The sequence below is a fragment of the Dromiciops gliroides genome, chromosome 1 (genome assembly GCF_019393635.1).
Source record: "Dromiciops gliroides isolate mDroGli1 chromosome 1, mDroGli1.pri, whole genome shotgun sequence".
In the NCBI taxonomy this organism is placed as follows: Eukaryota; Metazoa; Chordata; class Mammalia; order Microbiotheria; family Microbiotheriidae; genus Dromiciops; species Dromiciops gliroides.
In genome coordinates, this window is record NC_057861.1 from 64,238,170 (window position 1) to 64,251,526 (window position 13,357).

General features: G+C 38.5%; 1 protein-coding gene across 1 annotated transcript in view; it reads right to left on the reverse strand.

The window, feature by feature from the left end:
- ZFR2 (zinc finger RNA binding protein 2) overlaps positions 1-12,419 on the reverse strand; it is a 96,945-nt gene extending 84,526 nt beyond the window's left edge. Inside the window, exon 1 of the mRNA XM_043990646.1 lies at positions 12,370-12,419. Coding sequence (XP_043846581.1) covers positions 12,370-12,419 — 50 coding nt within the window. The remainder of the gene's footprint in view (positions 1-12,369) is intronic.
- Between the last annotated feature and the right edge of the window lie 938 nt (positions 12,420-13,357).

Here is a 13,357-nt window from a genome sequence, read left to right on the forward strand (position 1 = left end):
GAAGCCCAATCACCCCCTGGGTCACGCTGTGGCACGAACAGTGTGTCCTGGAAGCAGCGCTACACTTTAAGAAGGAGTAAAAAGCCAAGAAATAGTAAGCCAGGATGAGTAGGCAAAGAAAGCAGAAGACCAGCAAAAACTTCTTTGGGGGAAAGGTAGACCACAATACATCCTCAGAAGAAGAAGATAATAATAGGGTCAAAGCTCCAACATCCAAAGCTTCCAAGAAAAATATGAACTGGTCTCAGGCTATGGAAGCTCTCAAAAGGGACTTTGAAGAGAAAGTAGGAGAAATAGAACAAAGATGTAGAGAAAGAGAGGAAGGAATGGAAAAAGAAATGAGAGCGATGCAGGAGAGTCATGAGAAAAAAGTCAACAGTTTGAAAAGCCAAATGGAAAAGGAGATTTAAAAACTGTCTGCTGAAAATAATTGCCTAAGAATTAGGATTGAACAAATGGAAGCTAGTGACCTTATGAGAAACCAAGACACAGTAAAGCAAATCCAATTGAATGAAAAAATAGAGGGCAATGTGAAATATCTCCTTGGAAAAACAGCTGACCTGGAAAATAAATCTAGGAGAGATAATTTGAAAATCATTGGACTACCTGAAAACCATGACCAAAACAAGAGCTTAGACACCATCCTCCAAGAGATTGTGAGGGAAAATTGTCCTGATATTCTAGAAGCAGAAGCTAAAATAGAAATTGAAAGAATCCACCAATCACCTCCTGAAAGAGATCCCAAAAGGAAAACCTCCAGAAATATTATAGCCAAATTCCAGAACTCCCAGGTCAAAATATTGCAAGCAGCTAGAAAAAAGGAATTTAAATACTGTGGAGCTCCAATAAGGATAAAGCAAGATCTAGCAGCTTCTACATTAAAGGAACGGATGGCATGGAATATGATATTCCAGAGGGCAAAGAAACTGGGACTACAGCCAAAAATCACGTACCCAGCAAAACTAAGCATCATCTTTCAGAGGCAAACATGGAATTTCAAGGAGAAAGAAGACTTTCAAGCATTTGTTATGAAAAGACCTGAACTGAATAGAAAATTTGACTTTCAAATACAAGACCCTGGAAAAGCATAAAATGATAAACAGGAAAAAGACTTCATGAGGGATATTAAAAGATCAAACTATTTATATTCCTACATGGGAAGATAATACTTCAAACTCATAAGAACTATTTTAGTAAGGATGTAACAGAGGACACAGGTCTGAACTGAATACGAAGGGATGTTACGTTTAGTTCTTTGTGGGGTGTCTTATGTCTGGGGCCGGATTTGGGCTTGGGGCCTCCTGGGTCCAGGGCTGGTCATTGTCCACTGTGCCACCTAACTAAACCCATAATGACATCCTTAAAATAGGGTTGAGGTGTAGGAGAAATAGACTGGGGGAGGGGGAAGGGGAGAGATGGTCTGGGGAGCGGTTGTTCACATGAAAGAAACAAGAAAAAAGCTTATGGAAGGGAGGGGAAGAGGGGGAAGGAATTGGGGAGTGAGTGAACCTTAATATCATCAGAATTGACTCAAAGAAGGACTAACATACATACTTTAGTGGGTATAGTAATATATTTTTGCCCTGAGGGAGGGGAGGGAGATGATAAGGGGGGGGAAGGGGAAAGAGGGAAGGGCAGATTGGGGGACAGAGCAGTAAAAAGAAAAATACGTTCAAGGAAGGTAAAGATGTTCTGCATAACGGCACAAGTATGACATATTGAATTGCTTGATTTCACAGGGAGGGTTGAGGAGAGAGGGAGGAAGAAAATTTGGAACATAGAATTAGCTCAAAGATCTTAAACTGATCAGAGTTGGCTCATGGAGGGAATAACATTCACACCCAGTTGGGAGGAGTAATCTATTTAATGCTACAGGAAAGTATGAGGGGAAGAGGATAAGGAAGGAAGGGGGGGGGGAAAGGGAGTGCAGAGTAGGGGAGGGGACAGTCAGAAGTAAAACACTTTTGAGGAGGAATAGTTTAAAAGAAGATAGAATAACAGAGAAAAATATCATGGGAAGGGAATAGGATGGAGGGAAATAGTTATGATGATTCAATATAATGGCAAAACATATGGTACCTACTTTGCTGGGCTAATATGAAGAAAATTCTTTGTCAAGTTTAAGGTACTTTATTTAGGTTATGACCATCAGAAAAACCTGGAAAGACCTACATGAACTGAAGCAGAGTGAAATGTACTGTATACAAAATAACAGCAATAGTGTAAGATGATCTGCTGGGAAGCATGTGATTATTTTCAGCAAGGCAATGGTCCAATATAACCCTGAAGGACTTATGAAAATAGCAACCCATCTACAGAGAAAGAAGTGATAGTATTTGAAATAGATGGAAACACATTTTTTTTCTTTTCTTTTTTTTTTCTTTTTTGGTGAGGCAATTGGGGTTGAGTGGCTTGCCCGGGTTCACACGGCTGGTGGGGGTTGGGTGTCTGAGGCCGGATTTGGGCTCGGGTGCTCCTAGTTCCAGGGCCAGTGCTCTGTCCACTGTGCCAGCTAGCTGCCCCTGGAAACACATTTAAAAAAAAATTTTTTTTCTCTTTGACAATTCCTCAGTCTGAAGTTTTGGGAGTTTTTTGACTGTTTTCTCTCACAACCTAGCTAATGTGGGAATGTTTTCCCATCGCTACTCATGTATAACTTATTTTGAAATGCTCGAGTTCTAGTGGGTGGGGGGTGGGAATGGAGGAGGAAGAGAAGTTGGACCACAATTTTTTAAAAAATTGATGTTAAAATTTGTTTTTACATATATTTTGGAAAATAAAATTCTATTAAAAAAAAAGAGTAACAGAGGGGCAGCAAGGTGGCACAGTGGATAGAGCACTGGCCCTGGAGTCAGGAGGACCTGAGTTCAAATCCAGCCTCAGACACTTAACACTTACTAGCTGTGTGCCCCTAGCCAAGTCACTTAACCCCAATTGTCTCACTTAAAAAAAAAAAAGTAACACAATCATTGTATTTCATTAGGAAGATTACTCAGGCAGTATGTGGAAGATTATTGGCAAAGGGAGATACTAGAGATAAGAAAACCAGTTAGGCCAACTTACAAAAGTCAGTACCTAAAAAGTAATTAGGGGGGCAGCTAGATGGCGCAGTGGTTAAAGCACCAGCCCTGGACTCAGGAGTACCTGAGTTCAAATCCGGCCTCAGACACTTGACATTTATTAGCTGTGTGACCGTGGGCAAGTCACTTAACCCCTGTTGCCTAAAAAAAAAACAAAAACAAAAAAAAAAGTAATTAGGGCCTATACTAGAGTTGGGACAGCTAAGTGGTGCAGCGGATGGAGCACGGGGCATGGAGTCAGGAAGACCTGAATTCAAATCCAGCCTCAGACACTTACTAACTATGTGACCCTGGGCAAGTCACTTCACCCTGTTTGCTTCAGTTTCTGGCAAACCACTCCAGTACCTTTATCAAGAAAACCGCAAATGGGTTCATGAAAAGTTAGACACAACTGAAACAAATGAACAACAAAAATACTAGGGTTGTTACTGCAGTAAGTTTAGAAAGTCACTAAATGTGAGAAATACTACAAAGGTAGGAATGACATTGGTAACTGATTGGACACATGGAGTGATAGAGAATTAAGAGTGAAAGATGACTTCAATAATTAACTTTTATTTTATTTTGTTATATATTTTATTAAATTGGTTTTCCCCAAAAAATTGGTATTCCCAAATGTATAACACATTTATTTATTACAGAGCTATTTTGTATCCTTCACAAGAACACCCAATGTAGCTCTTAAATAAAGGCTTGGTGCTAAGACAACAAATATGTAATTCTACAATGAAATAGACTTATCTAATGAACAACAAACAACCTCTTATCTGTGATGTTTTATTTTGTTTTTATCTCTCACACAAAAGCAGCATCTCTACAAACTGTTGGGAAGGAATGAGAGGGAATATTTGGGCCTCTAAAAAGAGAATGATTCATTAAAATACTACATTCTCCTGTTCTTTTTACAATCTTGTTCTGCCAATTTCTTTATTGCATTTCATCAAAAAAATTACTTAAGAAGTTTGGGTACAAAAAAAAAAGTTTGGGTACAAAACTATACCAAACAACTTAGGCAATAAGTACTGTGTAATATACATTTAACTACATTAAAACATACATACAAAGGGAAAAGGACCCACATGTACAAAAATATTTATAGCTGCTCTTTTTGTGGTGGCAAGGAATTGGAAATTGAGGGGCTCCCCATCAATAGGGGAATGGCTGAACAAGTTGTGCTATATGAATATAATGGAATTCTATTGTGCTGTAAAAAATGATAAGCAGGAGGAGTTCAGAGAAACCTGGAAGGATTTGCATGAACTGATGATGAGTAAGATGAGCAGAATTAGAAGAACATTGTACACAGTATCATCAACATTATGTGTTGATCAGCTATGATAGACTTGATTCTTCTCACCAATGTAACAGTACAAGAAAAGTTCCAAAGGACTCATGATGGAAAAGGCTCTCCAAATCCAGAAAAAAAAAAGAACTGTGGAATATGGATGCAGATTGAACCATACAATTTCTTTTGTTTTTGGTGCTGCTGTTTTTATTTTTTTGAGGTTTTTCCTTTTTGCTCTGATTCTTCTCTTATAACATGACTAATGCAGAAATACTTTTAATGTTATTGTACGTATATAACCTATATCGAATTGTCTGATGTCTTGGGGGGGAGAAAAATTTGAAATTAGAAATCTTATAAAAACAAATGTTGAAAACTATCTCTACATGTAACTGGAAAATAATAAAATACTTTTATAATAAAAAAAGAAAAAAAACATACATACACCCCAAACCATTCATTGATATAAAGTTTTATTCTAAAAAATACTAGGTCAACACTACCTTTCATGCTAAAATGTGAATATCCAGAAAATAATTGGCATTAATCACTATAATGCATCTAGTAATACTGCCTTAAAACTTTCTGTATTCCACAGCACAATTATAGCTTAATCACAAATAAAGTGTACTTTTCATAAGGAAATCACTAAGACTAATGAAAACATGACTAGGATATGGTGGAAAGAAAGACAAACAAGAAGTCAAAAGATCTGGGTTTGGATGTCAATACCAAAACTTACAATGGATCTCAAGCAAGTCATTCTACCCCTCTGAGCTTTAGTTTCATCTATAAAATGAAAGGCATAGACTAGATGATGTCTGAAGTTCCTTCCAGCTCGAACATTCTATACCATGATCCTATCACTTCTAGACATTTGTATAGAGCTCCTAAATCCATTATCTCATTTGATCCTCATAAATTTTTTTTTTTTGGTGAGGTAATTGGGGTTAAGTGACTTGCCCAGGGTCACACAGCTAGTAAGTGTCAAGTGTCTGAGGCTGGATTTGAACTCAGGTCCTCCTGAATCCAGGGCCAGTGCTCTATCCACTGTGCCACCTAGCTGCCCCTGATCCTCATAAAATTCTTAGAGGTGGGCCAATGTTGGTAGTGTTATCCTATTTTACAGACAAGAAAACTCAGGCTCAAAGAGGTCAAATGATTTGGCTGGCATCATCCAGTAAATTAGCAACAAAGCCAAGGCTAGAACCCAGTTCTCCTACTTCCTATCCTGGTATTATTTCTATTACATTATAGTTTCCTAATGAAAAAATCTGTATGCAGCATCAATATGGTCTTTTTTCTAAACAACATAGCCAACAGTCTCTACCATTATACAGTACCTATTCTACCAACACCAAGGGAAAACTTTTGAGTTTGGGATTTTTTTTTTAAAGCAAAGATGACTCACAGAATCTCTTATCAACTATGCTATAGAAGAGGGACTCTATCTGGGGTCCATGGTGAATAGATTTCAAGCAATCATTAAGTTACTGTCAATATGAATTTATTAAGAGCTTATTGTGTTCCAGGCACTGTGTTAAGTACCGGGAATACCAATACAAGCATGGGGGAAGATAATATATAAGGTTGGGGATGATGGGAGAGAGGGGTTAAGGAACAAAGGTAACTGTGAAGGTATGGTAGAGAAAGTCTGGGGTAAGACCTGGAGAGGATTAAAGACATTGCTGGTTTGGGCACCCTCTTTAAATAGAGGTTCTGGGAGAAAACATTTCATCAGAAAGAGAAGCCTCAGGTGCAGAGAAAATTTCCAAAGTGTGAATTTGGATGGGAAAAAATGATATCTTTATTTTCACTAACCTCTGGTTTCCTTTGTAATCCTATGTGGCTTTTTTTCCTCTTTTAAATTTTTTTTAATCCTACGTATTTTAAATAATTTTAAAACATTATTCTGAAAAGGCATTAATAGGGTCTACAAAAGTGCCAAAGGGGTCTGTGACACAAAAAAGATTAAAAACCCTTGCTATAGTGCTCATTTGGACTCAGGTACTGCTAGGATTCTTTAATTCACAATCAGAAGACACCTCATGCTTATATAATCTAACCAGTCCCTGAGGAGGAATATCTTCTACAACAACCCTGACAACCAATCCTTCCATTGCTACTTGAAGATCTCTAGTAATGGGGAACTTATTACTTTACAAGGTAGCCCATTCAACTTCTGGACCATACTACTTGGGAATATTTCCTTTTATTGGGCTGAAATACACTCCTCTTCACCTTCTTGTTTAACCAACTGGGGCCAAATAAAGCAAGTCTAATCCTTCATCCACTTTCCACATGGCCTGAAGGATGGCAGTAAAAAGCAGTATTGTGACCTATTGTGGTCCCAGGTCTCCACCTGTGGAGAGAGAGTGGCATAGTATCTCAGCTTGAGAGATGGCAGTTATGGAGAAATTAACTATGTGGCCAAGTAGTGAGAGTCTCTGAACACCAGTCATTTGGAGAATTATCAAAAATTCTTGGACTAAAAAATCTAGCATGTGGCCTTGAAGCAAGGTACTAAACCTTGATGCAGAGATGTCAAAGGTGCAAAACAGATGGCACAAGTTTAATGGGAGAGAGTCGCCTCTTTAGCAACTCATTCCCTTCTGAAGGGATCTAAGCCCTTAGGGTTGAACCATAAGACTAGAGGAAATATACCGAGTTAAAAGTGAGTTGTTAAATTGTGAAGATTACCTCTATAGCGATCCCAAATTTATTTCCCTTTGTGGATCAAAGAATCCTAATCTTTATCCTAATTACTGTAAGCCTAGATGGCTGGATAGGTCCTTGGAGTGTAGGTGGGACTCACCAAAATGGGCCAGGGTAAGTAACTGAGAGGTGTTGGGAAGGGTATGACAATACCAGATTTATTTGTTGTCCTGGTTGGTTATTGTCCTTCATTTTCTAAGAGGACCAAGATGACAATACTTATATTAGAGTCATTACAGTGTGTCTGTGGCTGATCAAACCATATGAGTCTGGAATGTTCTACCACAGGTCAGGCACAAATAGGCCATATGAACATTTGGGGTAGATTCTCTAAATTTGTACAAATTTGTCATCCAAGGGGAATCCAAACCACAGACTGTTGTCACAAGCCTGAGGGCTACATAGGTCCCTGAGAAAAAGATGGTATTAATTAGAGGGAGAACTATATCTCCCTCCATTTATTATAAATGATATATATGTAGTTCCACGTATTATACTGTTTAGAGACTCTTGGGAGACCCTTTGTATTACCTGCATTTTCTGTGGATTTTTTTTTTTTGTGAGGCAATTGGGGTTAAGTGACTTGCCCAGGGTCACATAGCTAGTAAGTGTCAAGTGTCTGAGGCCAGATTTGAACTCAATGAATCCAAGGCTGATACTACATTTTCTGTGGGATAAAATAAAAGCTATTTATATCTAATATGTACTAGTTTCCTGAGTGCTTAAATGGGAGCTGGGGCTTTTACCAATATTTACAGCAACCAAGACAAGAGCTATATTCTGATATTCCCAAGGAGAACTCTGCAAGAAGGTAAATGAGCCCGAGAGGTAAGATTTGGGATGTAGTCCCAAGTATAGAACTTGGTCTGTATAAGCCCAGAGCCTGGGATGCTGGACTACAGGTTGTATTATTTGACATTTACTTAGAACTTACTTATTTGCATACATGATGTTTCTCCTCAGTACAATGCAAACTCCTTGAGGGCATGGACTATTTTGTTCCAGCATCTAGCACTGTGCCTTGAACAAATAAGTTCTTAATAAATTTTTGTTGAATTTTAATAGCCCTTCAAATATTTAAAGACATGGTCCTCCACTGCTTTTTGAAAGGAATTATCACACAAACTGTACCAAAAAGGATTTATAGTTTCATTGAAAGTCTTCTTTTTCAAATCTACTGTGTATGTGGAAGGGTTCATTTTGACTGGTATAGGTTAAGTTCTGATTTTTTTTTAAAAGGAAAAATAAAAGTGGAGAACTGAAACACTCAATGTTCATGGTTTCATTAATTTGGCTGTTCTCTCAAGTATAGATTGCAATGGCTATACAAACTGTGTAACTACTATTCATGTTCTCCCATTAGTTCACCAAAGGGAGTCTACCAAATGTGCTGTAGGCCTTCAATTTCTCCTAATATCTCAAGAATGCTAGAGTAGCACTCTGGCCATCTGCCATCCCTCTTCATATAACTAATCTTCTCTTCCTTCTTACATATTTCTCAAATGACATCTTTTATTCCTATTCATTTTTTATGTTTCTGATGGCTCATACCCAGCATGTGCCTCTCCACTGTCAGAATTCTATGTGATATTAATTTTCAGTTCTTTGGAGATTGTTGTTTTCCATGTCTCTCAGCCATATAACACTAGTATAAAACAAGTCTTAAAAATACAGGTCTTGAGGGACGGCTAGGTGGCGCAGTGGATAAAGCACCAGCCCTGGATTCAGGAGTACCTGAGTTCAAATCCAGCCTCAGACATTTGACACTTACTAGCTGTGTGACCCTGGGCAAGTCACTTAACCCCCATTGCCCCGCAAAAAAATAAAATAAAATAAAAAATACAGGTCTTTGTTTTCAGAAACTGCTTAAAGCAGTTTTATAATTTACTTAAGGCATTCCAGCCTGACCTCCTATTTAATTCTGGGTCTAGCCCAATTCAATGTTTAATGTTCCAAACATACATACTTGTGGCTCTATTGGTGGTCCAGCCAATAGCATGTCATCATTAAGGCAAAAAGCATTCTTCCTTCACTTAGTCTTTCATGGGTGGTGATCAGGCTAGACTCTTCTGAGTGGTTATATTTCTCTATCAAAAGACTCCAATAGCAGGGCTTTATATAACTGGCATGTCATCCACAAAAAGGTTTACTAGGAGTACCTCATCATCCAGAGGTGACGGTTGGCTCACCACTGTAATCACTGATTTTAAATTAGCTTGGTTTTCATCCAAGCTCCACATGGTGTGACTAATTCTTCAGTAAGTCCTAATATATTTCCTATTTGGTTAGAATTGGACTCTGGGGGCAGCTAGGTGGCTCAGTGGATAGAGCACCAGCCCTGGAGTCAGGAGGACCTGAGTTCAAATCCGGCCTCAGACACTTAACACTTACTAGCTGTGTGACCCTGGGCAAGTCACTTAACCCCAATTGCCTCACCAAAATTTAAAAAAAAAAAAAAAGAATTGGACTCTGCCAGATCTCCTCCTTCACAGTAGCAAATACCTTTGGCAAGTACACATCACCCTCTTTTATGCCTCACTTGATGTTTATGATCAGAGGATCATTGAATAGGTCTATTTCTTCTGCTTTATCTTTTTTTTTTTTTTTGAAGTTTCAAACCCTTTATTTACATTCTCCCGAAAATGGGCCCATTCCCTAGTGGAATGGCACAAAAATGGAGGTTCCTGAGCCTGTCTTCTGCTTTATCTTTCAAGAAATCATGAACTATTCTGACATAATAGGAGATGTTTTGTCAAAAGAGAGCCTTCAAGGTGGTGTTTTGATCTACAAAATACATATACACATGTGTGTGTGTATATATACACACACACGTATATGTGTGTATACTATTTTGAAATATTTCTCATTAATCACACCCACCATGTGACTCTTCACTGACTTGTGTTATTAATACATGTATATAAAATATACAAATAGTACATTTATGTATATATTGTATAAACATATATTATACATATAAATATAAACTTTTAATTTCCATTATGTACTAATTGGCTATCTTAGATAAAGCATAATGCTTGTGAGGGTTTTAATTCCAACAATGTAGTTCCAATACTACCCTACTTGTGTATCTTCTCTTTTAATCTTCATTCTTTTGTATTTTTTTGCAAACCAAATGCTTTTTCATAATTAGCAGATAAGTGCAGTAGGGTTTTGTATTCTCTACATATTCCAGTCAATTGCAAAATGGTAAGATGAATGCCACTGTGGAATACTGTCTCTTAAAGTTTCTTCAAGTTTTGTCTCTCAAAGAACCCTACTCTTATCATGGGTTCCCTCGATTTGCATATAAATGACTATCATAAAGTCATATATAAATAGAAAAACAGACACATAGGTCAGTATAGTAGTTGTTCTCGCTTTTCCCCAATGCTAATAAGGTCCAAAATCTTAGACCTTAATAATACCATAACACAATAATCAAGTATTGGTTAACCCACATTTAATTAGGAATAACTGGATAGGGTACTGAACTTGGAGTCAGTAAGCTTTAGGTTCAAATACTGCTTCAGACACTGTGAGACCTTGCACAAGTCACTTAACCTCACCTGTTTAATGAGAAAGTTGGACTAGATAATATCTAAGGTCATTTCCAGACTATGTGCTCTACACCAGAGGTGTCATAGAAATAAAAATGAACCCTTGCTGCCACATACTAACTTAGGAAACCACAAATTAATATTACTATGTTGTATTATACATATGTACGTATGTGTGTGTATATATATATATAATTTTGTAGACACCCTTGGGAGTTTTGCAGCCCAAGTTTAACACCTTTGCTTTACACTGTGAATCCTGATATTTAAAATCTGGCAAGGTGGGAAAGCTTGTTTTGGAAGAAGAGTGCAGTACAATAGAAAGATAATTTGAGTCAGAACATATAGGTTTGAATCTCAGTTTTGCTACTCACTACCTGTGTGACTATGGTCAAATTACCTCACTTCTCTGGGCCTCATCAGTATATAAAGGTATGGATTGAATTAATGTATCAATCAATTGATGGCTAGGTACCAAAATTCCTTCATCAGGTTGTAGGAAGTAAATTGCTTCTAGTCATTGGATGAAATAATGCTAAACAGTAAATACATTAAGATTGATTGAAGAATCAGTCACACCTTGTGGGGCTTGAATAAAAACAAGCTAATTCAAAATCAGTGATTACAGTGGTGAGCCAACCAAGCAACTTTAGCCATGTCCCAGAGAGGGGAGGAGAGAGCCTATATTTCCTTGACCTTTTTGCTTCCTTGAGGATGATCTTGTGAACTTTGAAGAGCTGGAATGTCTTAGATTTCACATGGGCACCCTAGCAGTGATCCCAGAATGGCATGACTGAAGGTAGCACCTACATTAGGAGTTGATATATGAAGATAAGCTGCCTGAGGAAAGGCAGTTTCAGAACTCTACAAGGAACCCAAAAGAAAGCTGCACCATACCTAATGGGAATTGTGTGAGAACTCCACAAAGGGAGAAAGACTTTCAATAATCAGTAATTATGTTTACACCCTTTTGTCACATGAAACCACCTCCCTTTGGATTCTGTATGTACTTGTAGGAAAACATATCTCAGACTTTTGGTAGGCTGTTTTGTACCAAATGTTCTTACTATACCACTTAAGTAAATACCCATTTCTAAAAGCTAACCAAGTCTGTCTAGCTAATTGATGTCAACTGATAATTGCAGTGGGAAACACACTGGTGGGGGCTCATAAGCAAGCGCATTAAATACTCCCAACCAGGGGGCAGCTAGGTGACACAGTGGATAGAGCACTGGCCCTGGATTCAGGAGGACCTGAGTTCAAATCCAGCCTCAGACACTTGACATTTACTAGCTGTGTGACCCTGGGCAAGTCACTTAACCCTCATTGCCCTGCCCCCCCCAAAAAATACTCCCAACCCCCTAAGGTTATCTTAAGAACTCTGAGGGGAGAAGTAGTCATCAGCCCTTTGGGGACCCAGCCTTACAATAAAATGGGGGTTTGGGATAGTAGCCACAGAGCCTGTACTAAATATAAAATAAGGGGCTTGGATTAGATATCCTCTGAAGTCCCTTCTAAATTTAAATCCAGTGATTTCCTATGCCTTTTGTTAGCCTTGCAAGCTTACCAGGTAAGTTTATTAATAGTAAGCAGGAACTATTTCATTTTTGTCTTTAGATACTCAGTACTGAACATAGTGCCTGCTATGCTTCTGACTCTAGATTTCACCACCAGGATTCAACAGCCTGAATTTCACCCTGGTACTTCCCTCAGTTCCAAGGGTTCTCACCCATGCTGGCCTTCTCTTCCCACTACTAAGTCCCTTGCATTGTCCTCCATCATGGACATGAGCCCAGGCCAGCCATGCTTCATTCCTCTTTCAGTTGTGTTTCTGCTCTTTGGACTTTACCACTAGGTCCTCATGGAGATACTTCCCCTCCCCCAACCCCAACTTCTGTTTGTATGTGTGTGATCTTCACTTCTTCAAATGTAAGTTCCTGAAGGGCAGCTTTTCCATGCTTACATCTGTATCCCCAGCTCTTCCCATAGTGCCTGGAACTCAGTAAGTGCTTAATAAAACACTTGTTGCCTACCTACATACCTGCTACATGAGAAGTTCTTGATAAATGCTTATTGATTAATATGACCTTATGGCTCCTTTTTAATCTACCACTCTTATTCACCTACATTTTCTCTTCTTTCTGTGGGGAACACACTTTCTTCTCCTCTGCCTCTTAAAATCCTTTGTTTCCTCAAAACTCAGCTCAAGCAGAAGCTCTTATATGAAGCCTTTCCTAATCCTCCCTGCAGACAGGGCCTCCCTCCCAAACTATGCCTCCTCACCCTGAAATGACTTTGTATTTATTTTGTATATCTATTTCATCTATACATATTTTTTCTTCAAATAGAATGTAAGCTACTTGAGGAAGGAGTGGTTTCCTTTTTCTTTGTATCCCCAATGCCTAGCACAGAGTTTGGTACTTTATAAATGCCTACTGATTGAGTCCCAAATACCTACCCAAAATTTAATTGGTAATTACTTTCAGTCAATCCTGAAAGAGAGCAGGAATAATGAAATAAAAGTGAAGTGTGAGTTTACTTTCTTTTAAAAATATATGCTTTGAGGGGGCAGCGAGGTGACACAGTGGGGCAGCTAGGTGGCACAGTGGATAAAGCACTGGCCCTGGATTCAGGAGGACCTGACTCAGTTCAAATCCAGCCTCAGACACTTGACACTTACTAGCTGTGTGACCCTGGGCAAGTCACCTAACCCTCAC